General features: G+C 35.7%; 1 protein-coding gene across 1 annotated transcript in view; it reads right to left on the bottom strand.

The window, feature by feature from the left end:
* The window catches only part of Etl1 (SWI/SNF-related, matrix-associated actin-dependent regulator of chromatin, subfamily a, containing DEAD/H box 1), a 31,006-nt gene extending 4,777 nt beyond the window's left edge, over nt 1-26,229 (bottom strand). The window contains exons 1-15 of the mRNA XM_071599396.1: nt 25,854-26,229; nt 25,631-25,782; nt 25,335-25,472; nt 21,726-21,918; nt 21,142-21,256; nt 20,396-20,573; nt 19,462-19,667; nt 17,926-18,191; nt 17,538-17,676; nt 13,127-13,259; nt 9,075-9,212; nt 8,305-8,544; nt 5,191-5,511; nt 638-849; nt 148-330 (exon numbers count right to left, since the gene is read on the bottom strand). Coding sequence (XP_071455497.1) covers nt 148-330; nt 638-849; nt 5,191-5,511; nt 8,305-8,544; nt 9,075-9,212; nt 13,127-13,259; nt 17,538-17,676; nt 17,926-18,191; nt 19,462-19,667; nt 20,396-20,573; nt 21,142-21,256; nt 21,726-21,918; nt 25,335-25,472; nt 25,631-25,782; nt 25,854-25,980 — 2,741 coding nt within the window. The 5' untranslated portion in view covers nt 25,981-26,229. The remainder of the gene's footprint in view (nt 1-147; nt 331-637; nt 850-5,190; nt 5,512-8,304; nt 8,545-9,074; nt 9,213-13,126; nt 13,260-17,537; nt 17,677-17,925; nt 18,192-19,461; nt 19,668-20,395; nt 20,574-21,141; nt 21,257-21,725; nt 21,919-25,334; nt 25,473-25,630; nt 25,783-25,853) is intronic.
* Nucleotides 26,230-26,475: the final 246 nt, after the last annotated feature.

The raw sequence follows: 26,475 nt of genomic DNA, 5'->3' as shown, positions 1-26,475 counted from the left end.
TTGAGGTTTTATTCCATTTAAATTTAAAGGTTAACTTTCAATAATAGTGTAGTAAGCATTGTGTCATTTATAACGGTGCCAAGCTAGGTTTACATGAGCATAACACTATTCTATTGAGATGAATGCTTTGAAGCAATGATCACTTACTTTTGCTGTCCAACCCTATGACATCTGTCCTCAGCCTGCTTGTCATTGTATGGGTTGAAGTCTAGATCATGAATAATAACTGTGTCTGCTGCTGTTAAATTAATACCCATTCCTCCAGCACGAGTTGACAAAATGAAGGCAAAAATCTCTTCATCAGCATTGTAGGTATCAATTAATGTTTGTCTGAAATTTAAACAAATGGAAGAAATGTGAAAATTACTGATCTACTAAATGTACAGGCAATGAACCATATCACCGATGTAGAGAGCACCAAGATAAATTACTTCTCTCAAGTGAACTGCGAAAGAGAAACAGTAATGAAATACATGAGTGGATTTTTCAACAGGCAACATAAATTGATTTCAAGTAATGAATATCAAATATGGTATTGTTGATTTCAGCATTAACCCGTTTCCAAACGATACGGTTTATACTAATAGTAACCTATTAGCATTTGGTAATAAAATATACTGAATTCCCTCTTATTTACCGTTCAGAAACTGGAGTTGAGCCATCCAGTCGTAGGAATCTCAAACCATTGCAAGCCAAGTAATCTCCAATTAAATCCATCATCATAATAAACTGGCTAAATATAAGAACCCGGTGGCCTTCACTTCTTAACGTAGGAAAAAGTTCATCAAACTTTTGAAATTTTCCCGAGGTGAGAATGGATTGCTTATCGAGTTTATGGTCAAGGATACTCTGTAATGAAAAAAGAACATTATTAGATTTGGTGTTCATAAATGGTGCATCCCACTTTGACTGCTCATACCAATTTAACATAAAACATCAAGCAAAGAAATACACTGATAATTATGGCTCATTACTTCCCAGATATACGAAAAATAGATTTATTGATTGTACTTGTACTAATGATTAAAATTCTTAAAAATACTCTCCCCATGCATCAATACAATTTCGGAGACATGTCTGCCATGCCTGGAGGGCACCCTGAAACTCCTAGACGAGAATGTCTCTCAGAAATTGTTGGGGGCTGGGGGACCACTGGGGTGGTGCTCCAGGGCAGAAAGTTGGTGACGATCAAGGATGTGTGGCTGGGGGCATTGTCATGGTAGAGCTTGACCATGTCTTTGATGTCAGCTCTCATGCACACGACCTGCCATTTCAATCTCTTGAGCACCTCCAGGTAAAATGCAGAGTTGACAGTTTCTCACTGTGGTGCAAACTCAAAATGGACAATTCCTCAGACATCAAAGAAGACAATGGGCATCATTTTGATGCGAGGCTGGCTCATTGGCACTTTCTTGAGGCGGGGGATGATTTCGTGTACACGCTGCTGCTCTGTCTTTTTGATTCTGGGTCATACTCGAACATCCAGGATTCGTCTCCAGTTATGAAGACAGAGCTAAGAGAGTCCAGCTCATTTTGAATCAAACCCTACAATTATTGACAGCATAAGGTCGGAGCTCTTTTCAGTCTTCCGTCAACACTTTCCACGTAAGCTCCGCTCAGCTCTAGCGCAATTCAAGCTCCTTGGTCACTATCCCATGTACCGCAAATGTGGATATGTGTAGGGTGTCAGCAATTTGCTGGATGCTCAATCAATGGTTGGTCCAGGCAATTGCTGGGCATCGAGAATGGGATTTATCGGTGACGACCTCCTGGCCCTCCTTAAACGCCCTGTGACCTTGAAATGCTGTCATCCTTGAAGGACTCATGAAGCATCAAGAATGTTTCTGCTGCATTCTTTCCAAGCTGCACACGAAACTTGATGGCGCATCGCTGTTCAAGCAAGCACTCCATCACTCTGTGTAACAAAGTCGAAAAACACACTTCACGCTGAGGTACGTCTTTCCGCTGAGACTACTCGGAGCAAACTGGCGACTAGCTGCATTGAAAGGGCAGACCCCCCACCACATTTCCTGACTGGTTTTACCACGCTGCCATGGATAGTTGGGTCACAATAAAATCATGCACATTACTTTCATAATGGCCTACGTATATGTCAGTAAAACCTCTAATCTAGAAATTGAGACAGGATTTGGGGACTCAATAGAATCCTAACAAATCTTTAAATGCAATCATTATACCTCTATTCCTGATTTAACATATCACATACTTGCAGCACCTCAGGATCAATGTAAACATGCTGTGACGGTGGATTATAGCTGTCTACATTTCATTTGATTTTGACAGAAAACAATAAAAATACCTTGCCTCGGAAAAAATTTGATATGGCAGAGATTAGAAGCATGCTCATAATTCCAGCGCAAAATTCCTAGGCAACACATCTTTAATTATGATATTAATGTTTTCACACATTACAATTTGAGCTGTTTCCTATGGTTACAAATTAATGCTCTGAAAAAGAATTTGTGACTTAAAAACCTGGGAGTGCAAGTAGGTCGATTGGTTGAGCCAAATGGTATGAGCAAACAATGCCTGGACTGATCATTCTGCCGCATTTGTCTTATTTTTTTAATAAATGTAGATGGAGTGAAAGCAACATAGTTGAATTGTATTACATATTCTGTAAGTTTGAAGAGCATGAATTTAAAACTGGCTTTAGAATATTAATATTAGATTATGCATAAATCTACATCTAAGAATGTAAACGGTGGCCGAAAAAAACTCAATTTGAAACTCCCACAGTTTTACACCACATGAAGAGGTTGCCATTCGCACCCAAATAAACTTGACATATGAACCGAACACTCAACCATAAAACAGTCACCATGCTGAGAAAAAGTGCAGAGTATAACTGAAGAGTCGAGATTATTGAAAGTGTACGAGCTGATCACTGATCAAAAGAAATTTAGTTCTTTGGGTACCTCTGAACAACAGTGCAAAGTTATGACAACAAAGACAAAATTATGTCAATGCAAAGTATAATGAGTCGGAAAAATCTGACAATGGTTTTGCAAAACTGGCGAGGAAAAATCACTTGAAGAAGCACGTTATCAGGAAGCCTGACATCATCCAACAGACTCAGGAGCTCATTTTTGAGGATCCAGGGCAATCAATTTGAAAATTGTCGTCAGTGTGAGTGATAAGACTATGCATGGCATGGTCAAGGAGGACCTCCACTACAAGTTGTACACGGTTAAAATAAGACATACTTTCTGAAGCCGCCAGGGAAAAGTGAGTTAAACGTTACAACCTGCTTTTGGGTTGCTGGGGTTAAGGCTGCTGTATGAATCGGATTTTCTTCTGATGAAAAAATTATTACAGTGGATGCTTAATTCAACTGCAGGAACAACCGCTGGTACAACCATGAAGATGTCCATCTTGTTTCCAGAATGAAATTTCTGGTGAATGTTCACATGCCAGGAGTTGTGCCCAAGGGTGATGTCATGCCACCACATTTCTTTAAAAAATGGAAAAATATCAACAAAGAAGTTTATTTGGCTGTTCTGACTAATGTAGCGGAGCCGTGGATGGAAACTGTTTTTTCCAGCAGGAAGGTGCACCAGCCCATACAAGCCATTAGGTGCAAAATTGGTTGTCAGACAATGTGAATAAGTTTTGGTCCAAAGAATTCTGGCCTCCCAACAGCCCAGATTTAAATCAACTGCACTACTATGGGTGGAGCATGGTCAAAAGGATCACCAAAAAGTCCAGACATTAGAAAATTTTATCATTGAGAGCAATGAATAAAACAACATTTGCCAAAATGTACTGTGGCCCGTTAAAATGGGCCAATGAATACTTCAGACCAAGAATAGAGGCCAGAATTCAAAGAAGTGGGGGATACATTAAATTAATTTGTTGTTTATAATCATACACACAATTTAGCACAAAAAATTTTGTACAAATTTTCAATATTTGAATTAAAAAATATTCGGAAAAATTGTTTAATATGTCTGGATTTTTGCACCACACCCTGTACACATTCAACTAAAAAGCTCTTTCATTTTATTTGTCACTGTCAGGTAATGGAGGCTGGCACAAAATGGGACTAATTCAAAAGAACTTTCCATGATATTACTCCCAAAATTTCATGCACCATGGTACCACATGAAATTTGGCCATGATATATAGCATTCCTTCAACATATAACATAAATCTACCATAAAGATAATACAAATCGATTTCGTAGCTGCAGAATGGTCACCCACAATTGGTAGCATAAAATGGTGATCGATGATGAAGCAAGAATAGTTGTTTAATTTAGGGTACACTGGAGGTGTAAGGATTCATTAACTGAAGGTAATTTGCAGGGCATTCCAGATCAGGAAGGATACAGCATAATCCAATCACGACTTCCATGATTGATATTGTAGTGATTTCTCAAGTACAAAAACAAATTAGTGTTCAATGATTGCTGCATCCACTAAGCCCCTATGCCTTAAAAAATCTTCCCTTATAATTTAAAGTATCTTTACTCATAAAATATCTCTGCATAGTTGCTTTTGATTTACAACTAATGTTATTCCATGGAATAAAAATTGCATTGACTTGGGAGTTGCATTTCCATGCAATAACTTGCTTCAGGTCATTACATTTACATTTATTCATTTTATGTTTAGTGAAGAAATGGTAATGATGAAGTAGGAATAAATGTTATCAAAAGAAAATCATAAATAAGCCCTGGATAACCCAAGAAATTAATTGACATTGGACTGCAAAAGATAATAGTACACTGATTCCATCAATAACTACAGATTCCTTAATCATAATGATTTAAAATGAAATACCAATGACAAAACATTAAAAGCAATCCTAAAAAATCTATTAATGTGTTAGCAAAATGCATAAGAACTGATATGAGAAAAAGAATGGGAGAATAATCAAATGATGATATATAGGGATGTAGGGAATGTAGGGAAACAATGTAATCCATGCAAATTTTTATATGTTTAAAATAACAATTACGTGCACACTTATGTATCTGATACAAGGGGCCTTACACAAGCCAATGCCATGAAAATATCTCTTCTTGGCAAATTATGGAAGGGCAGAGGTTCTGCTCAACCATTTATACCTTTGATTTGGAGCAGAATTTCAAATCATCATTAGCTTAGCAATAATTACTTTTTAGCAATCTTTCTTCTGGGAGGGGATTTTTCAAACCTGACTTACCCTGTAACCCAAACACAACCTGTGCAGCTCATAGTCACACAGTATACTAAGATCTTCAATAATATAGTTAAGATTGGTCTCATTGTACGCAGAATCTTTCTGAAGTTTGACAGCCATTTCGCGAACAATTTCATCACTATAAATGTTCCTCACTAGCAGGGGATGATTTGCTAATTTCCTGAGTTGCATCATAACTGACATTCCCGAAGCCACACTTCCTTTGTCTTTTTTTCCCGACTGCTCCTGCCTCTTTCTCTTTTGTGGTGGTTTTTCATCGTCGAGGTCACCATTGATGTCTTGCTCCTCATCTAAATGACTCACCTAAATAGAAGAGTAAGTAATTCAATGAGTACACTGGACAAGAAATTGGGAAAGAAATTTTCCCAAAAATTAATACAATAATGTTCAACTACATAAAATATTTGCCCTTATTTAAGCCACTGTTTTCGTTGTGCTTCATAATGATAAATCATCCCTTTGGCTTAGAGTCTCAGTCACAGGAAAAATTCATTCAACTTCTCAGTACCATGCACTCTGTCTCAAAGAATAAAGGCTAGCATTCATTTTCATTAAAACTAAAAAAAGCTTAATTTTATTTTGATAACTGTTGTTTACATTTTTCCGATGATTTCCAAGATTCTGTTCAAAAATAATATGCTAATGAAAGATGTTTACCAATAATTTGGTGGTGGATTTAAATGCTTAACTGTTTGAATTCTGATGCCCATAATGTAAATAGAGAAACATGGTCTCCAATTGAATAAATGAAAACTCCAATCGAGTATTCATAATAGCTAATTTTCACAATAATGTGTTCATTTATTCAATACTACTAGCCGTAAGAGCTCAATTCAATCTACATGGCCTCTAATGATTTAAAGAGCACTACAAATAATAACTGATTAAGGATGGAACAGAAAAATCACATGACATGCAGCAGAGACAATATCTATCTAAATAGTCAAAACCTAACATGTTCTATGAGTGGTCCTAACCACGGCAGTAGTTATTGGTGGAGGCGAACAACAGCAGAGGTCACTCGCACAAGAAGGAATAGGTGTGTAATTTGGTACAGGAGATTCAGGGAATGGAGGAAGGGTGGTGAGAAACCAGGCATCAGCATTTAGCCTTATCTTATCAGAAGGTGTCAATAGGTCCAAAATTCAATGTCCCATCTCACAGATGGCATACTAAAAGTGCTGTCCACATAGCACCCCAAGCAGGGATCGGGATATGAATGAACAATCATGTCACCACCAGGATTCGAAGCTGGGCTCTCAGGGTGAAAGCCAGTACCGTACATAGCCTTCCAGATCCCCAGAGTCCTCACCATTCTGCATCCCAAATTTACAATAAGCATCCAACACCAATTAAATATATTATTTCTTCAACTACTTTTTGAACTAAATTGTGTAAAGTGTTGAAAAAGTTATTTTACGGAGTTGATGAGTTCTTTATTACTGGAAGAGGATGCCTGGGTAGCTTCGCTGACTGAAGCACTCGATCCAAAAAACAAGAACAAGCCAATCTTATTCGTAATGTATTTTTCCGGTGATATTTCCACATTGGTCTTTTTTCCTGAACTCAACATTTTACAGCATGAAATATTGTCATTGACTGCCATGGATGCCTTCTCAAAATGCTTCGAGTTTGGGTCATACACCTAAAAACATGCTAGTTCATCCTCTGTAATGTGAAAGTATTCCACCATCATTTAATTATCAAAAGTCCTTAGAGTTTCCAGTGTTTTCCTCCTTTTCCAGTGTTTCCAGTCCTTAAGAGTTTCCAGAGTTTTGGCTTCCCAAGAGTCACATATTTCCGGCTTCTTACTTAGCTTATTTTTTACCTCTTGACTCTTCGTTTCATCAAACCTTCATTTTTTTTAATCTTTTAAGTTATTTATAAATAATGGGTGCTTTTGAAGTGCCGCAAAAAATTGGATCACATCAGAAATGAGCTCTTTGAAGGAGCAACGTTGTTCTGTGAAATTCTATCTGTAACTCTCTAATTTCTTCACGGAAAATTTTTAGTTGATTATCAAGACTTACGGTGAGGATGCTATGATGCTATAATGCTTATGGTTTATGGATAAAACATTGAAACAGAAGTGCAATCTTCACAATGGATTGGTGAATCATCCTCTCACCCCAAAAAAAGCTCGACAAGTTTGCTCAAGGTGATGTTCACTTTTTTATGCAAGGGGGGTTGCAACTCATGAATACCCACCTTAATGCCTCGGGGTTATGAAACGTCTAAGAGAGAGAATAAGGCAAAAACCAACCAAACTTTGAAGGAGTAGTGACTGTTTTTTTTCATCACAACAATGTGCCGGCTCATTCATCTCTCAAAACTCATGAGGTTTTATCAAAAAACAAGGCTGCTGTGCTTCCCCACCCACCTTACTCACCACACCTGGCCTCATGTGACTTCTTCCTGTTCCCCAAACTAAAAACCCCAGTCAAGGAAAACACATAAACACATTGGCCACCATTCCAGGGAGAGAGAAAAATTCAATGGAGCAGCTTATGAGCATTCCTGAAGAAGCATTCCATGACTGTTTCAAAAAGTGGAAACGCGGCTGGGATAACACATTGGGGAGGAGACTACTTTAAAGGGGGCCCTGACCAATGATTTGTCATGGAAGTATTTTTTTATATAAAGTTCGGGGACTTTTTGAATAGACCTTGTAATCAACCAAATGATTAGTTTGATAGCAAGGGCAAAGCTCATTAAATGCTAAGCCCAATAGCATGTGAAATTCACACACTAACAGGGTTATTAGGATGGGCAACTCTTTTCCCTGTGACATCTGGGGTTTCCCAGGAAGATCTAGCACCCAAAAAACACACAGTTTTGGGTGAAGTTGCGGGTGCCCAGAGGCATCACCTGGAATTGAACCTGAGCCCTCTGGTGAGTAGTCCAGCACTCTACCCACTGGACTACTACATTTCTATAAACTACAATGTGCAATAAAGTCACATGACCTTTGCAAAACATAATAGCATCTATGTACTCACTGCAATAATATTTTAAAACAATTGAAATTCAAAATGAAATTCTGAAACAGAATCCAATGTAAAATATTCTAAGACTGTAAAATTCAAACCAACTTACAATTTCCTCCGCATCCTTCGAATACTGGCCAATTAAATTATCATATTGCCCCTTTTGAGATTCCACCAATGGGACATAAATAACTTTCTCAGTCTTGGACGGAAGATCTTGAAGGACATCTTGCTTCAACCGTCGCAAGAAGAAAGGCCTCATTATCTCTTTGGCACGTCTTACTTGTTCCCTCTCAAACTTGGATTCATCCCTAGATGTACTTGTAATATTGTTTGATGTGGACTGACGCTGAAAATAATAACAATCTAGTTTTATCATGAATAGAACTATCATAAGAATTATTTACATGTACATGAGGTTATGAATGATAAAAAAAATTTAATTCATGAAAAAAATCATGAGGATTATCAGCAATTTAAACTGTCATTGACACTTTTCAATGCAATACTTTAAAAATGCAATGGCCTATTGGCAATTTCAAATAATAAGTGCCTTGATAGCAATTGAAATATTTCCTTTTTAACACCCGGTAATTTCAGGGGATCCACTCAAGTAATGCAATGATGTTGATAAACATACATTTAGATTATAGTGGACTTTAACACATAGCAATTAGAAATCACGACCAATAACATTTAATCAACCCTTAAATGTCTTAAAGATGAAAATGCAACATTTTTTCACTAGTGTAGAATAGGGGAAAGTATAACTTGAGAGATTAAATGGAACACACAAAATGTGTCCAGTGTTTTAAAAATAAGTTGAATTTATCAGCACAAATTATTCTTAATTCTAATAAAATATTAAAAGGCACTTACAGGGTACATGGAAAAGAGTTGTTTCAAATGATCTTTCTTTCCAGCAAATATTCCAGGCATAACAAAAACTAATAGAGACATGAGTTCAACGAGATTATTCTGTAACGGAGTTCCTGTGAGTAAAATTCGATGATTGCCCTGTTGGAGAACCAAAAAGATGACAATTGGTAACATGTTAAGGAGAACACCAATTAAAACAGCTTCAGAACTTCCTTATTATGAAACTTAGAATTTTACACAGTTACAACTTAAGTTGATAACATAAATGCATTCTTTAATAAAAAGAATTAAGAACAATTCCAGTTTATTTTCACCTTTTTTGGTGCATATTTCAAAAACTAGCATTAAGTTTTTTCCCAGGAGAATCTATAATCATTAGGTGTTTACACGCAGAATGACGAAACTGCATTATAATAACTTGCCCTTTGCGTTAAACGCATGTGTCAAATCTATGAAATCTTGGCATTTAGTTGAACATGTGAATTATTAATTTTAAGCAGCAAATGGTTCATGCATCATTTAAAATGCACAACTGAAATACAGTAATTTCTTGATTATTAATGTTCAGATTATCTGTGCTATTCTCTCTTCTTGACAGCTCAAAATTTTAAAAAAATTAAAAGTTTAAAGATAATTAAAAAATACTTTGAAACTTCAGCATACTTTAAAAAAAATACAATTTGGAAACACCTTGGCTTTCTTAAAAGTTTTTAATTTTGATCACAAAATCAAAGCTTGTCCATCGTATGTATATAATGTTTTAATATAAAAAATGTTGTACTATTTGTACTTCCCCAATATTGTTTCCCCAGCATTTGTTGACCCAAACAATTTCATATTCTTCTTTAAAGTGAGAAAATACATAGTTTTACTATATAACAAATAGGTCATTGGCTACCTACACTGCATTATTTAATCAGTATCAAATAAAAAATATGAATTTCCATTATAAATCCTTTGGTAACATTCATTCTTTGCCAATCATTTCTTTTTTTCCTAGCGATGTGATTGGCTTAGCTTGGTGACAATACGTTCTACTGTTCACTTGATGATAGTGCTGGGTTCCTGTAAAACTATAATTCCAACCAAATAAAAAGGACAGAAAAACAGGGAAAAGAATCGAACCCAAGGTGTGTCCGAAAAGTATCCAACCTGAATTTTTAATTATTTTTTGTGAGGGTGCTGTGCACTACAAATTTGTTCCAAGAGATCAGACGATCAACAAAAAATATTACTTTGAAGTTCAGAAAAGATTGCGTGTTACCGTGAGAAGAAAACAACCGCATCTCTGGTCAATCAGTGATTGGCTTCTTCACCATGGTAACGTGCCAGTGTATTGACTGAACCTTGGGCAACAATTTTTGGTGAAACACAAGATAGCCCATAGAGGTTTGCCAGCCTACATACAGTCCTAACATAGCTCCCAGCAACTTTTGAATGTTCCCAAAATTGAAAATGGCAGGATCGATGGCAAATCGAGACAATTCAGAGTAATGCGATGCATGAGCTGCAAGCCATTCTGAAATCCACGTTTAAAGACTTCTTTAAGATGTGGAAGTACCACTGGGAGTGTCTGGTTCAACCAAAGGAGGACTACTTTGAAGAATGCCACAGCCCGGGTGACAAAGAGTGGCACCAATGCGGAGATATGAACACAGGTCGGACAGTTTTAGGGCACAACTCGTAGTAAAGAAAACTCAAAAGGAATGAAAAAGGAGAGTCCATTAGTTTCTCAATAACAGTCATTTGTTTTTTAAAACTATTTTGATTCATACAAATTGAACTTGTTCTTATCATGATCAATTTTCTCTGTATTTTGGTTATCCTGTTTTTTTTTCATGCTTCATCATTCATCCATTTGCATGGATTATCACAAAGTTACTTTACTGATAATTTAATGAAATACTATAATTATTTTCAACCTCATTCACAGGTACATGCAAGTAAAATTAATTTTTTGACAAAGTTCAGCAGCATTGCCTCTCACAACGCTACAACATGGTAACAACACTACAATGTCCTGATTCTGTTTGACTTGTGTGGGAGTTCAGATTACCGAGGGTTTACTCTAAAACACAGTTTCACCATCACTTACAAGTAATCCAGTCATTACGAATTCCCCACACATAGTTTTCCATAAAAGATAATTTTGGCATGATGGCTTCATAAATGCTTTTAAAAGGTCACAAACTCAATGCCATTTAAATTACAATACATCATGTAAAACACACGAAATATCCCATCTTTTCCCAGAAATCATAAATAATGGTAGCCCATAACTAGTGAGTACATTGTGGGACACTGACATGCCCATACTATATCATGCGAAGCAGGCACACTTAGTAACTTTAAACTCATTTGCAAGTGTAGCAGCAAAAATGAAGTGAACTTTTATTATAACTTGATAAATATTCCTAACTTGGCGTGAACAGCAGAAAACTATATTAGTAACGAGGAAGTCTTCTATTATACTTGTGATAGGATTGCGGTGTCTACATTAGAGCCATTAAAATTTCCCAGAAATTTCCAAGGGGTGATTAATATCTTCCAGGACACTTTATACCCTCAAGCAAGTGTATTTTTAGGAAAAATTATGGTCACAGGGTAACCATTAATGATTGCAGGAGTCAAAAATTATGAGGAATGGTGGTATTCAAATTGAGACATAGATTTCCTATAAAATTAAACCCAAATGCTGAAAGAATAGGCATGGATTGTTACACCTGAATTTGAATGCCAACAGTGGCAAGTGACCATGAGTTTTCCAGACTTTTCAGTTTCGTGAACACCATATTCTATATACACATTATTCTTCAGGGTTTCCACTGAATGTTGTAATGGTAGCTCCATGAATAGCAAGCACTTGAACTATGGCATTAGGAAATACCAATAAATTACATGCCTAGACATGAATAAAAAAATCATTCATAAGTTCAGCGTATATATTCCAAAATTCTTAATTTTTTCTATGTGCAGCAACATCCAGAGCTTAATGTGTACCATGGCATCAAACCATTTTGAAGGAGATTAATACTGCTAGTTAAACAACATAACTCAATTAGCAATTATCATATTCTAATGAAATCTGACATTAGAAAATTTTATTGAGCATGAAGCACTTCAGAGTGCAAAAAAGTATCCAATTACAAAAATATGATCTATTATGATAGAAAAAATATTTCATATTTTTTCATACTGGTAAAAATGATTTAATACCTGTGAACTATTACCCTGTTGTAAGTTCGAAATGTGTACAAAAACAAGGAAAACAGGAAACCTTTCCTTAAAAGCATGAACTTGCACTTAACAAATGTACAATGCTACAGTTTGGAATAGACTCCTGCATTTGGAGCAGTCAAGGTGTGAAGAGTATTCATAAATAGGCTTGAATTCAAGTGCCATTAGGTTTTTAATCGAGAAAGACTTCTAATATCAAAATTGTAATTAAGTGCATAAGGGTAGTCAAAAAAATACTTATTTTTTACCTGAAGGAGAAATGGACAATAAAATCAAAAGAAAAAATACAATACAGTAATGGAAATGACAGTAGACTCATAATAACTAAATGGATGACAAGACACCACTAAAAATTAATAAAGAGAATAATAATGGAAATCTGAGAAACTGAATAGCACTCATGCAAAGGATCTCTTATGGGTCACATTTCAAGATCGTAATCTTTTTAGGATAATATGTGAGAAAAAAAATTCCTCCATTTCACTATCGCTCTCAAGAATGAAAGACAGGAAGAATCAGACAATGCACAGTCATATGTAATGCAATTTGAATTAATTAATGGCAGCTTAGAAGAGAATGGACGGAGGTGACTTTAATTCCTCCAATTACTAACTGATGATATTTATTTGAATCACTTCTTTCAAACCATCTCATATTTATTTTAGTTTAAATTTTAAGTTCCCATAAACAGTACTAAACATTCTGGGACAGTAATTTTCACCATTAATTTACCTGAAATCATCACTTAAGTACACATACATAGGTTGGATAGGTACATTTCAGTTAATAAAAAAACACATGAAACATCTCATTACCTTAACTTTAATCAACGTCCCATATCGCTGGGTTGCCATATTTTTTAACATGTGGGCTTCATCAAATATCACGTAATCCAAAGGTAGTTTCCTGAATATTTTCCCCTCTGCACTTCCACCAACCATATGGTAACTGAAAACGAAAAAATATTAATAATAATGGATTTTACATTAAACCTATAATATGTTTGAGGCTAACATCATGGAACGTGAAAACAAAAATACTTCTAATCAAATCACTCTGCCAAGAGAAGCTTTAATACCACAACTATTATCATTATTCCCTTCATTAATTCATTCCGAGCAATTATAAATGAATTTCATTCTATTCAAGCATGCTCTTACAATATATACTCATCAAATGAAGTCTGCAATTGCAACAATAACACACTACAGTGGCACATTCAGTGAAAAGTTTAATTGAGGGAACTATAAAATCAAATGAGATTTTTAAATTTTTGCTATAATAATAATGCATAAATAATTTATTTTGCATCCTTGTGATGTGTACTACACATTTTGCTATTCACCCTCTCAGTGTCACAGGATGATACATTAGCTAAAAAATGCACCAGCATGAATTTTAAAGTTTTGCAACACCCAGGGAGGAAAAATTAATACAAAATAAATTTTTGAAACATCAAAAATAACCCTCTATACTTCACCATAAATGGACTGCTAGGCTTAATATTCTGACAAATTGCATCAAGGTTAAACATAATAATTACAACAATAATAGTGTAAATAATAATTTGTAAAAAAGTAAATTATTGTTTTTGTGGCAGCAAATTTATACAGTAATTGTCATATTCACCAAAAACTACTATAATTATATAAAGAAGTTAATTTGGAAGTTCGATACAAAAAATGAAAAAGAAAAAATGAAAATTTAGGGGAATGTGTAACTTTTTGTTGGTTCCTACACACTGCCATTTTCTGATTTCCCCTTTTCTTTCAAACTTCTACCATTAGATTGCTCATCTAACACCTTCGTTAAGCCAGGCCAATTCTGTGCACACCTTTCTTGCGATTTATGCATACAGTTTCAGACCTAGATCTCTTCCAACCGTGCTCTCCACTGCAAGCAATGGAATTCTTTTCTTTCTTCCCTGGAAGTCCAACTTTTAACCCAGTAAATTGGCCTGCAGGTGTTATCACATCATTGCCTGTTATCCCAAGCCATTCAGACTTCAGGGCTTCTATGATCTGTATTGATGAATAATAATACGCACTAGCCGACACCAAGTGACATAAAGTGGTTCTCAGGATCATCAACATGAGGACAGAGGGCAGGGCAAATGATTACTTAGGGGATGATCAGTTTGAGTTTAAGAAGGGGAGAGGCAAGCGTGAGCCATTGTAGTAAAGAGGTCACTAATGGAGAGGAACATAGAATAAAATCACAATGAATTTTTTCATTTTGTAGATTTTGAAAAGGAATTTGATGGGAAAAACTGATGAATATTTTGCAGAAAATAGTAGTAAATTTGAGGGATAAAAGACTAATCTGCAACCTGTTCATGTCTCAAACTGCTCATGTACGAGAGGGGGATGGAGAGTTAAGATGGCAATGTTAGGATAAGGCACAAGACAGGGGTGTCTATTATCACCATTGCTATTCAATGTATATGCAGAGAAAAGGGTTAAAGAGGCATGGGAAGAACTGGAGATAGGAATGAAATTCGGTGGGGAATTAATAAAATCAGTTAGGTTTGCATAAGATGCAGTTAAGGTTGTCAATCAGCCAAGGGGCTGCAGGCATTGCTGAGTGCATTGGAAAGTCTGCAATAGGTATGGGATGAGAATAAATGTTAACGAAACAAATAATTTCATTCTGTGCTAAACCTACAAGATCCAGGTAGAATTATAACTGAACCAACTAACACTGCTTCAGAGAACCAGTGTGACCTGGCAGAATTGGTGACAAATATCACTGATTTTACACAATGTTTTCATAACATGACAACTGCAGAAATGTGCATGAATCAAATGCTGCAATCATTCACTATGACATCAATAAAGATGTTGAGCAGAGCCTTGATAAATATGGAATGACTGATGAAATATCAATTTCACCGGTGGAAATTAAATGAAAAATTTTTAATAAACCTGACGAAGAGAGGATTAAGAACCATTGCCAATGAGTGTCACATTTGAAGATCTGAAATACCAATAAAATAGCATTAAGATCTGCCTCTCTGTGAAGCATTTTCCTCTTACAAAAAGCAACTTATGCAAGGTAAACAATAAACTCTGTAGTAGTAGTTTTAGAGGAGGCAACCGAAAGCTATGTTCCATATGCTATTTGTGCCATTAGGGATGGATGGGAAAGGAAGGGTGGAGAGAAACCCGGCATCAGCATTAGCCTACTCTTGTTAAAAGATCCCCAGGGTTCTGCAGTTTAAAGTACAATCCGACGAATGTCATACTCGCTCTAAGTGCTCTCCATGAAACACTTCAAGTAGGGATCAGGATACCATTGAAAAATATTTGTTGTCTCCAGTATTCAAACCCAGGCCCTCTCGATGGGAAGCCTGTACTATTGCCACCACACCATCGTGATCCCCAAGTAAATCTGATAACAAGCAGTGTGGCCCTACTAAACGTGGTCTGTGCAATAAATCCGTGAACTGGTGCAATCTGGCATCTATGACACCGCCCACTGGCGGCACTAGTTGTCTGAGACCCAACGAGCCGTCTCTGCTTGGCGGATCGTCAAGTTGTGCTTATGGTGCCAGTTATGTTAGCTTCTGTTGTCCTTGTTTTCACTGTTTGTCCAAAATGGAAATTGATGAAACCACAGAGCAACAAATCAACATCAAGATTTTTGGTTAAGTGCGGTAAAAGTTAACAATAAATTACTCAAAAGTTGACAGCTGTTTACGGTGATAATGCTCCGAAGAAAACATTCGTTTTCAAGTGGATTAAGCATTTTAAAGATGGCCAATAAGATGCCACCATGGATGATGCAAGGCCAGGATGATCTTCGATCACCTGCATTGACGACCACATTGATCGTGTTTGGTTCCTTGTCCTTCACCTGCACCTGCACATTCAGCATTGATTGTTCGTCAAGGGGATCGAGATGGTGCGGGGGCTAATGTACTGGCTTCCCACCCAGATGGCGCAGGTTCAAATCCCGGCGGTGTTGAATATTTTTCAGAGGTATCTCGATCCCTACTTGAGGTGCTTTGTTGAGGGCACTTTGAGTGAGTACGCCGTCCATCGGATGGGACGTTAAACTGCGGACCCCTTGGCACCTTTCGTAAAGAGTAGGCTAATGCCGACGCCGGGTTTCTCTCCACTCTTCATCCTTTCCTGTCCATCCCCTATGGTGCAAATGACCTCAGTTGTCGGTCGCCTCCCCTAAAAACTACTACTACTTGTTCGTCAATTTCTGGCTAAAAATTCAATCACCATCCTTGATCACTCTACTTATTCATCAGATCACGCCCCCTGTGACTTTTTCCTATTCCCAAAATGTGATGAGGGGACATCACTGGGAAGATGTGGCCACAATAAAGTAAGAATCGAGGAGAAAACTAAAAAGCCTAACTGCCAAGGACTTCCAAAGGTGCTTTCAACAGTGGAAAATAAGATGGAATAAATGCAAAGCAACAAATAGAAAGTACTTTGAAAGGGACAATATCCATGTTGGAAATGTTAAGTTTCTTTTTACCCTCATAATGAAGGAATTCCACAAAGTTAAACCTGAAACTGTTATGTTTCAATTTTGCAAAATAAAATTTTGATGGCCTCAGTTTGCGCATTTATTGGACTGAGTATTATGGTTCATTCAAAAGAAAAAATTAATAAATTTTAAACCTGAAAACTACCAAATGTAGGGAGTCATGATAAAAATAAATATTATTTGCTCAGAAGTGAAAGACATTGATATACCAACAGTTGATGAACTGGGGGTTGTCACTGGTAAAAAAAATTTCAGCCAATCAAAATACTCAATACCCATGATTTTAGCAATAGAAAATGTAAAGATATGAGACAAAAGAAGAAACAAGCCACAAGATTGCAATAGCACTGAAAAGAATATTGTACTAGCAGAGGCTGAGCCAAGAAAAGAACGCAAACAACAGATGTTGTCCATGTAAAACCTTGGCACAAACTTATTCTTAGCAAGTAGCATGGCATCCATTGGTTTAATACAAGTTTTCACATAAAAGAGATGCTGATTTTTCATGGATGTCAGACTTGTTGTCACTTTTGTTGATATCTGTCCATTAATTGATGGTTAATATTTAGTCAATTACTAGGTGCTCCACATTTCATTGCATGTCTTGCTTGGTAAAACAAAATGATGAGACTTATAATTATGATTTTGCTTCTATCTCCTTCAATATTTTAATGCAAGGGGAACAAAAATGTATATTATATGTTACTTTTCTTAACTTACGTGGTGACAATGATGTCTAAATCATCAAATCCTTCCTGCAGCCAACGGCATCGAATTTGCTGTCGCTCTTCTTGAGATCCATAATATGCGACAACATTCAAGGAAGGGCACCACTTCTCAATTTCATTCATCCAGTTTTCTGAAAAGGAAAGAGAAAATAACAACAATTCAGTACAAAAGAGATTGAACCAGATATTACCAAATCTTTCCCATCGAGGCCATTTCCTTTTCTTCAACCATTTTCATACATAACAGCATGGTTTTAAAACATAAAATCCCTGACAAAATTTTCGGAAGAATGAATAAAACTGGAAAAATATTTTTTGAACTATTTGAAGAAAAAAACCCATGTGTACACATATAGTTTAGATATCTTAAGAGAACTTACCTAATGTTGAAGATGGTACCACTATCAGGTGAGTTTTGGCTTCATTGTTAAAATCATCTTGCTTTGCTGACTTGTCCATTTCTTCATCAGATAATGCACCAGTCTCTTTCTTCGCCATATTATGCTCCTTCAAGTGAGCCAGAAATGCTATTACCTGTATTGTCTTTCCTAGACCCATTTCATCAGCCAAAATACCACTCAAGCCTTGCTTCCGCATTAGAAATAGCCAGTTAAGACCAATCATCTGATAGCTGGCAAGTTTTAGACTAGAAAGAGAGATACACATGAAGATAAAACATTTGTAAAATGGATAATTGTAAAATAAGAAGAGGACAATAATGAATCATTTTTAAATGATCAATAACATTTTTTTAAATTGGGAGTTATGTACTTTTAACTTTTATGCTAACGAAACCATGACAGGAGCGATACATGGATACGTTGAGCTACACCTAAAACCATGATTGGAAAATTAACTTTTTGAATAGGTTATGTTCCCAATAAATACTACAATCCATAAGTACATTATGGAAATTATGTGACAGGGAGAATATCGATCTAACTGGTCAAAACCATATCTATTCTATTTGAGGTCCTCACCACTCTGCTTCAAAAATTTACAAAAAAACTTAGAAAAATCAATGAAATCTATTATTTTCCCCGCTACTTTTAAACAAAACTGTGTAAACTGTTATAAAGATAGTTTTTCAAGACATGGATAAGTTATTCAATGAAGAAATCAAAATGTGAATCTTTAGCCATCACTATTTATTATATTGTTCATTATCTCAAAAAAAAACAGAACTCAAATCGGAACGACGGGAGCGCCACACGGTGGTTATTCCGGTAACTTTTTGTTCAAGGTAGTATGCTGCAATTGGAAGTTTTCGAATATAGTTGGCAGAGTTATATTGCTTAGCATACTTGGTCAAATGAAAATTACAAACGATTTTGAGCACATGGATAACAATTTGGTTAGAGTTGGGGACACTTGAAGAAAACCTAAAAACAGGTTACAGATCTATGGTTTTGTACATAAATTAAATTCCACTCTACCTTTTATTATTCATTCTGTTTACAGATGATTAAAATTTTCAGTACAAATTTGATAAAAGTAAACTTTTAAAAAATTCCCTTTAACTGTAATTATTTAATGTTTCATGCTACCAATTAAACCTTTCAAAATTGATGAATATGGACTTCACCATAATTTATTTATTTTTTTAAAGATAAGAAGACATAAATTCAATGATGCGTTTCAATAAATGCTTTATTACCTCACGAAATATGGTAGAAACTTTGACAAAGTAGCACTGCTGTGTAGAGGAAGAATTAAACACTGTTTAGGCTTAATTGGTCTAATTCTGTATGCTTACCTTCTCAACTCAGGGCAAATCTACATTAGTCATTAACTTAATTCCTTTTTAGTTTTCTTAATTTCAATATTTAAAATATACAATCTGATGATGATAAAGTCTAATATCAATCACTTAAATGTATATGATTAAAAAATAAATTTAGAATTTATATACTCACTGAGGTGAAATAAGTTTCGGTTGAGCTTTTATGCTGACTGATTTCAGCTCTCCAGAAGTAATGCTTCGAACAATACCTTTCATTCCATCAGAAAGTTTTTTGCATTGCTGCATTAAACGTGCTATGACAGCTCGAAGTCTAAGTACAGTATGAGAAGAATTTAGAAGTTGTGGTCCAACAGTTTTGTTTTTCTGCAATTTTTCCACCTAAATTTAAATGAGAAAGGGGATGCTGAATTCAGGGAAAACCCAAGAAAGAAATAAATAGCAATTGACAAACAAAAAATCTGTAAATGAATCATGGATCATGCACAAAATGCAAGATTCATTAAAAGAATGGCTCCCTTTTAAAAGATGACAAAGTTTTTATTGGGAGCATGATTTCTCAACACTATTGGAAGATAGTTTGCACATCAAGCAAGATATTTCAATTCAATTAAGTTTATCATTAGATATATAAGGCAACTAGAATATCTGGGAACAATGTCATCAAATTCAAAAAATATTAATGCCACACCAGTCTGTTTTTTTACTACAAACTACTTGGGGCTACAAATGGCCCCAAGTCTATGAGTATAAAACTATATAATAATCTACCTGAATGTATAAAAAGAGGACGTGTACCTGTGTTTAAGAAAATGGTTCAAGAATTGCTCATTAAAAAGTGTTATTATAGTGTCAAAGAATACCTAAGGCCTAATTTATAAATTTGTAGCATGTTCTAATTTTGTAATATTTCTTATTTTTGTAATAATTTATATTTTTGTAAATCTTGTACTTGACAAATCCTATGCACTAGCCAGTATTATTACTATGCACTGTGTCTCTTGGACGAATAAATATTATTATTATGCAGTTTGCACAATGAAAATCGGTTGAAAACCCAAACTGATACTTAAGTTTCATCAACTCTGTTTTAAAACTTCCAAACTCACCAGGTCAGCCCATGATTCAAAAGGTCTTAAGCTAATTATCACTTCAGCTTTCTTTTTTGAACAGGTTGGGACTCCAGAGAGCTCCAACAGTGTAGCATTCGAGAAAAAATCCAGCACTGCTTGCTTATCTGAAGACATTGTTATCCTGTCAACTTCCACCTCTTCTTCCGAGTCATCACTGGAGAAAAAGGACATTAGATAGCCTACTGCAAATAATGGTAAGAGGAATAACAGAGAATCTGGATTTTATATATCAATCCACACCATGAGATAATTTATTTGGGGGTTTACAGGGACAGGAGTGCCATACCTGTATGGGTGAATGCTTTGCCGTTTAAGAATGAGGAGAGGGAAGTATTTCAAAGCAAGGAAGTCAATTTATTCCTGCACCCAAAAACCATTGCACTGGATGATAAGAACTCGATACAACTACCTTAGGCCATACCTTATGAATATCCAAAAAAAGTTCTTGAGCAAGTGCCTACTTCTCATCGAGTTCATTTTGAAATTTCTCATTTATTGCAATGCAATATTTTTTTGCTTGAAGATTGCTAAAGCGGAAGCTTTATTTTTGGGAAAGACCTTTTTCATTCCATTTTAACCTTCAGATTGCTAATTGTGCAATTTTACACATCAGTATGAACTATAAATAAATTCCTGAACATCCAGAATCCCTGTCACACCTCTACTATTATGATAAGACAAGAAAGCAACCATGAAATGGGTATTTGAAATGGAGGAAATACCTTTCATAGACCTTGTTTTCTGAATAAGGGTTCCCATCATCATCTTCATCATCCTCCTCCTCCTCGCTTTCATTTTTTTTTCTTTTTATTTTTTTCTGAGGAGGGACAAACAGGCCTGCAAGTAAATTTTTAAACATCACATTAATTTTTTCAAGCATAAAGAAGTAAATTACAAGAAAATGAAAAATATTATAGCATATCATTGGCTTTTCTAAAATCACTCTTCTAACATGGAGATTCAAAAACACACATTTATTTAAAACTATAATTACCTTTAAATTAACTGATACTTGAAATACTATCAAATTCAATGAAACTAATATAACAGCCAAATATTTCAAGGAACGAAAAACAGAGGTTTAAGCACGAAGAAAGAATCATAGACTTTCCACATTTACATTTCCACAAGAAAGAATTTATTATTGTTGACTAGTTTCGCTAGACTGTAGCATCACATGGACTGATTGAGTAATATAAATTTTTTTCCTGGGGAAATGCTTAGTCTTTGATCCTTCCTTCGGTCTTTACAAAGGGACTACCACAAAGAACCGGCCTCAACCATCTCTAAAAAAAAAGAGGTTAACCTTTGTTGAGTATTTTCCATTTCTGCCGAATGCAACCATTCAACTCTTGCTTAAGATCTTCTGATGTACTTTTAAGAACTGGTGACTTCTTGAATCTAGGAATTTTAGCCTTCAATAATTTATCATCCTCCTCCATGGCTTGCATTGCTCTCTGCAGATCCATTCCATGCCTTGCCAAAACATCAAGCAGTTCCTGAAAAAAAGCATAAAACATTTAATTCTTAATCACTAACTAGTTGGCTCCTCAGTTCCCACATTCCAATTCCTGACTTTATCCTAGTTCTTAATAATAAAATATATGGCTGATTGCATCAAACTTTTTAACACGATTCTTTTGACTTCTTAAACATGAAATTTTATCACATTCCTCAACTGAATGATCCAGAGAACAGAATTTAGTGAAGGGTTGGTCCACTTTAGGAACAATAATTGAAACCAAGAGGAAGACGAGTTTGGGAGAGTACAAATTTAAGGGAAGACAATGCAACAATTTTAGAGAGTAAAAATCATTTGCTCTGTCCGGGATTCGAACCCAGATCCCTCGATGTCCAGCGGAGTGCTTTAGCCAGTTAAGCTATTGAGGTATTCTCTTACACTACAAGATTTTGGAGGCTTTAAAGAAACAAGATTTGACAAAATAACGTACATACAATGTCACAGGCATTCATTTTAGTGCGTGATGCGCCCGAGTCCATGAGGTCAAAGCCAGCTTTTAAACACAAGGGGTGTTTCACCTTTGACAAATTCCAAAAAACTGTGGGAGATGTCGCGGCAGTAGCTTTTAACAGAGTCTTAAGAGGCCAAAGAACTCAAGTTTCCTAGATTTTAACGGAGCCATCCGCTAAATGTGCATTAACAATTTCAGAGGGTTAAAATCATTAGTCTTGACTGGGATTCGAACCCGGATCCATCAATGCCCAGCTGAGTTCTTTAGCAAGTTAAGCTATCGAAGCGTCCTCTTACACTCCAAGATTTGAAGTGAATGACTATAAAAGCACAAGCCATTGGCAGTTATGCTGTCCGTTTCCAAGGTAAGGCACACTGGTAGAACAAGTATGGATAAGCCAATAGACAGTAAGGTACATTAGTATGAGCAAGAAAGGTATACTATCACTGATGCAGTAAAAAGTAAATAGCTAACTATTGATTTTGGCATTTTCCCAAGATTTTGCTCTACTTTTGGCATTCTTCCTAAAAAAAATCAGTACATGAATTGATAAATTTGAAAAAAATGCCATAATTGTCACAAAGATTAGCCAAAATATAGTCAATTGCATAAAACATCAGTCTGATAGGCTTGAATGAACGACTGTCATAAAACTATAGAAGACATTTAAAATTACTATTTCCCAATCTTTCTATAGCATTGGAAGACATAATCACACATTAATCCATACTTTCTTCCCCTGATGGCCAACCCATATTTACCTAGAGGACATTTAATACCTCCTATATTGTTTAAATTTGATTAGCAGGCCATTGCCTGGTAGATGTAACTACTGAGATTGAGGAAAGAGACTACGGTAATCTAAGGAAACAGGTTTTGAATGAGTACAGTCCCAGTGACTAAGGACACACCAGTTAATTCTTACCTCTGGGAAAAATCTGAGAGGAACTTGGGATGTGGTTATACACGGGTTGTTCTACACTATAGAAGTGGACTTGGGGAAGCAGAGTTAGTGGGAGGAAAACCAGAGGTGCGGTAGGAAAATGTAAATTAATAAGTAACAGTCCTCCATGATGCGGATATGTACTTAGACAGCATTTCAGGCTCATTTGCATACCAAGCAAGTCTCATGCATTAGACATAATTTAAACTCAAAACTTTATTGTGTAGAAAAATGGGCCGAACCACAATTTATTCTTCGACAATAAAATTTCCCAATTTTAATAATAGGTTTTCAATGAATTCATAATTATGTCTGTACATTCCAGAAGAAAGCACCTTGGGGAAAAATACACGGCTGTCAGCTGAATAAGACAAACACCAAGAAAATTGTTTAAAATTAAGATTGACCCTTTTGAAGCAGCAATCCATTTAAGGCTTTCGTTTTCATAAAAGATAAAAAAGATTGATCTTTCCACATGAAGAACAGTTGAGATTTTTTCCAAAGCTAATATACCACTATAAAAACTACAGATGTGGCCAGAGAGACTGGGAGCAAGAATAACCTTTGAAATATACAACAACTGTCTATGCATCATGAGCATCTGAGAAAAATCCAGGATCCTGAGGAGAAGCAGCATCATGGCAAGGCTCACAGTATTCTGAACTTTGTCATCACATTGTGTACTGGTCAGAATCCTGCTGAAACTGTCACTGAAAAGAGTCATCCCGCCAAAACTGTCCAGTAAAAAAATGCATTCTTGCTCAGGGAAATAAGCAGGTTATAGCCCAATAGGGTAGGAATTCTGCTGGAATAGTATACCAACTTATTTAAAAAAATGTAGTACTACCTCATCTTATTGATCATATTTTTACTCAACGGGGGCTTATAGATTATTTATGTGGAAGATTAAGCTCATGGATACCCACCTAATATTCCAAAACTTGTAATATTTTGCATAATTTTAAAAAAGGTTAAATTATTGAGCTATAGATTCAACTAACATTTTGAATTGTCTCATTCCAGAATTTTAGCTGATTGAAAAACATGCACATAAATGTGTTTTATACACATGAGTGTAAGCAATATGTCTGACCTACATTCCAATTTGCTTTATCTAATCTTCATATGAAGGAACTAACCGTAGGGTCAGTGATAATATTACAAGTTAAATACATAAATAATATGACAAGAAAATTCTTCATAATTAATATGCAAAATATTGATTATTAAAAATTAAATAGAATTATCAACATCATATATAACTATCATGCTACAACCAACATTATTTATAAAAGTCAACACTCTACAATTATCACAATAGAATTATCAAGATAGTTTCAAAAGCAAGATTAGCCCGAATTATGTCAATTACTTTCCTATGGAAAAGTGTCTCCATCAAGTTATTGCTGTTGAGCTCTTACGGTTCCATTTCAAATTATTTTTTCTAAACTTTCCCAAGTAAAGTAATGAAATAGTCTCCCAAGTTATTCTCAGACCAAGTTATTTTATTAGGTAGGCATTTTAATTTTTAAACAAGGCAAAAATAATTTGATGAATGCAACTTATAAATACAATAAGTCCTAGAGGTTTACACAAAACCTGGAAGAAACTCAATTTGCATATACTGCGATCAAAATTACTATCACCTACCAATAACTAAGAAATTTTGATGGCAAGTTTTTCGCAGTCTATTTAAACAGGTCTCAAAAAATCTACAAAAATGAGCTGTTTACTTGACAACTTCCATACAGCCGAACCAAAGTTTGAAATAAACCCAGACCTTGTTCGTCAGATTGACCTGATCTGAAAACAGAGCCATACATTTTTAAAAGAATACCAAAGAAAACTTCCTGTGTATACCGTTAGACAGTATCTCCAAGCAAAAAACAGGCCTGCCAATGTACAATGAGATGCATAGTTTTGTATTCACAAGTTAAACCATAAACTTATTAAGTTAAAATATGGTTTAAACATGCTTAATTATTTTGTCGAAGCATACCATTTCATCCACCTTGGGATAGGCTTTGATTAATTGCTGCAAACTCTTTTCTTTGGTAGAAACATCATCTTCGCTGTCAGAATCAACGATGTTATTTCTATCAGTCTTTACACCATCAGTAGAATTGGCACATGAGTTCTGCGAGAGAATTTTATGATTAGTAATGAATTAGAAACTGCTCTGGAATTACCAGAGTAAGCGAATCTGATTAACTTAATTTGCTCCACGTCGGTGAGAACAATGCTCTTGTCAAGGAACACAAAACTATACTGTTTTCTTCCGTGTGAGATACTAACCTGTTGCGATGAAATATTCGACGGCGTAGCATCCTTTTTAATTTTGCTGGAACCGGAATCGTCAGAGTCCGAATCAATTATGCGGCCAATAGCCCGACGAACAGCAATTTTTAAAGTCTCGCCCTCATTATCAGTTGATGGAGACTTCGCTTCTATTGGGATAAAACTTTTGTTACCTCAGGCTACATAAACTAACCAGAGAGATCTCAAGACAATATGTTACCTTCGGAAATATTTTCTGTGGAATCTCTCACTTCTCCATTCACAACTGTCGACCTTTGAAACCTAAACTTTCTTAAAGAACTCAAGAGACTCGGGCTAGCTTTCTGAGCGCATTTATTTTCTGACATTGTATTCACTTGATAATAAAATAACTTATACTCAAAATTCGTAAACTCAATCTAATGAGGATATAATGAAAAACACAACTCACATCACGCAACTCACATGCCTAAGTTTCCTTCCACAAATATTTACTTTGCTCCAAAGATAACACGATTAGAAGGAAGGGAAATCAGGAAACAGCAAGAAACGCAATATTTAAAGACAATAAACTGAAAATACTTGGCTGACACAGTGTTATTCATTAGAAAACCGCGTTATTTTTCGGCAGGTTTCGGATACCGTTCGCCAATTGTTATAATTAAGCGGATTGGCCCGAGTTGCCAGATTGGGCCGTAGCCCCCGTCTCTACAGGCGCCTGGCGGCGGATTTGAAATGACCGAAGTCATTATTCGGCCAACTGGATAGATGGATGGTTCAACGAGCACAAACTTTGGGGAATATTTTTTGGACTATATAAATTCAAAATAAATGAAGATATTTTTTCTTATTACTCATGCAAG

This window comes from Hetaerina americana, unplaced genomic scaffold (genome assembly GCF_022747635.1).
Source record: "Hetaerina americana unplaced genomic scaffold, ioHetAmer1.1.p SCAF_11, whole genome shotgun sequence".
Taxonomy (NCBI): Eukaryota; Metazoa; Arthropoda; class Insecta; order Odonata; family Calopterygidae; genus Hetaerina; species Hetaerina americana.
This window is presented reverse-complemented; position numbering and strand designations above follow the sequence as displayed.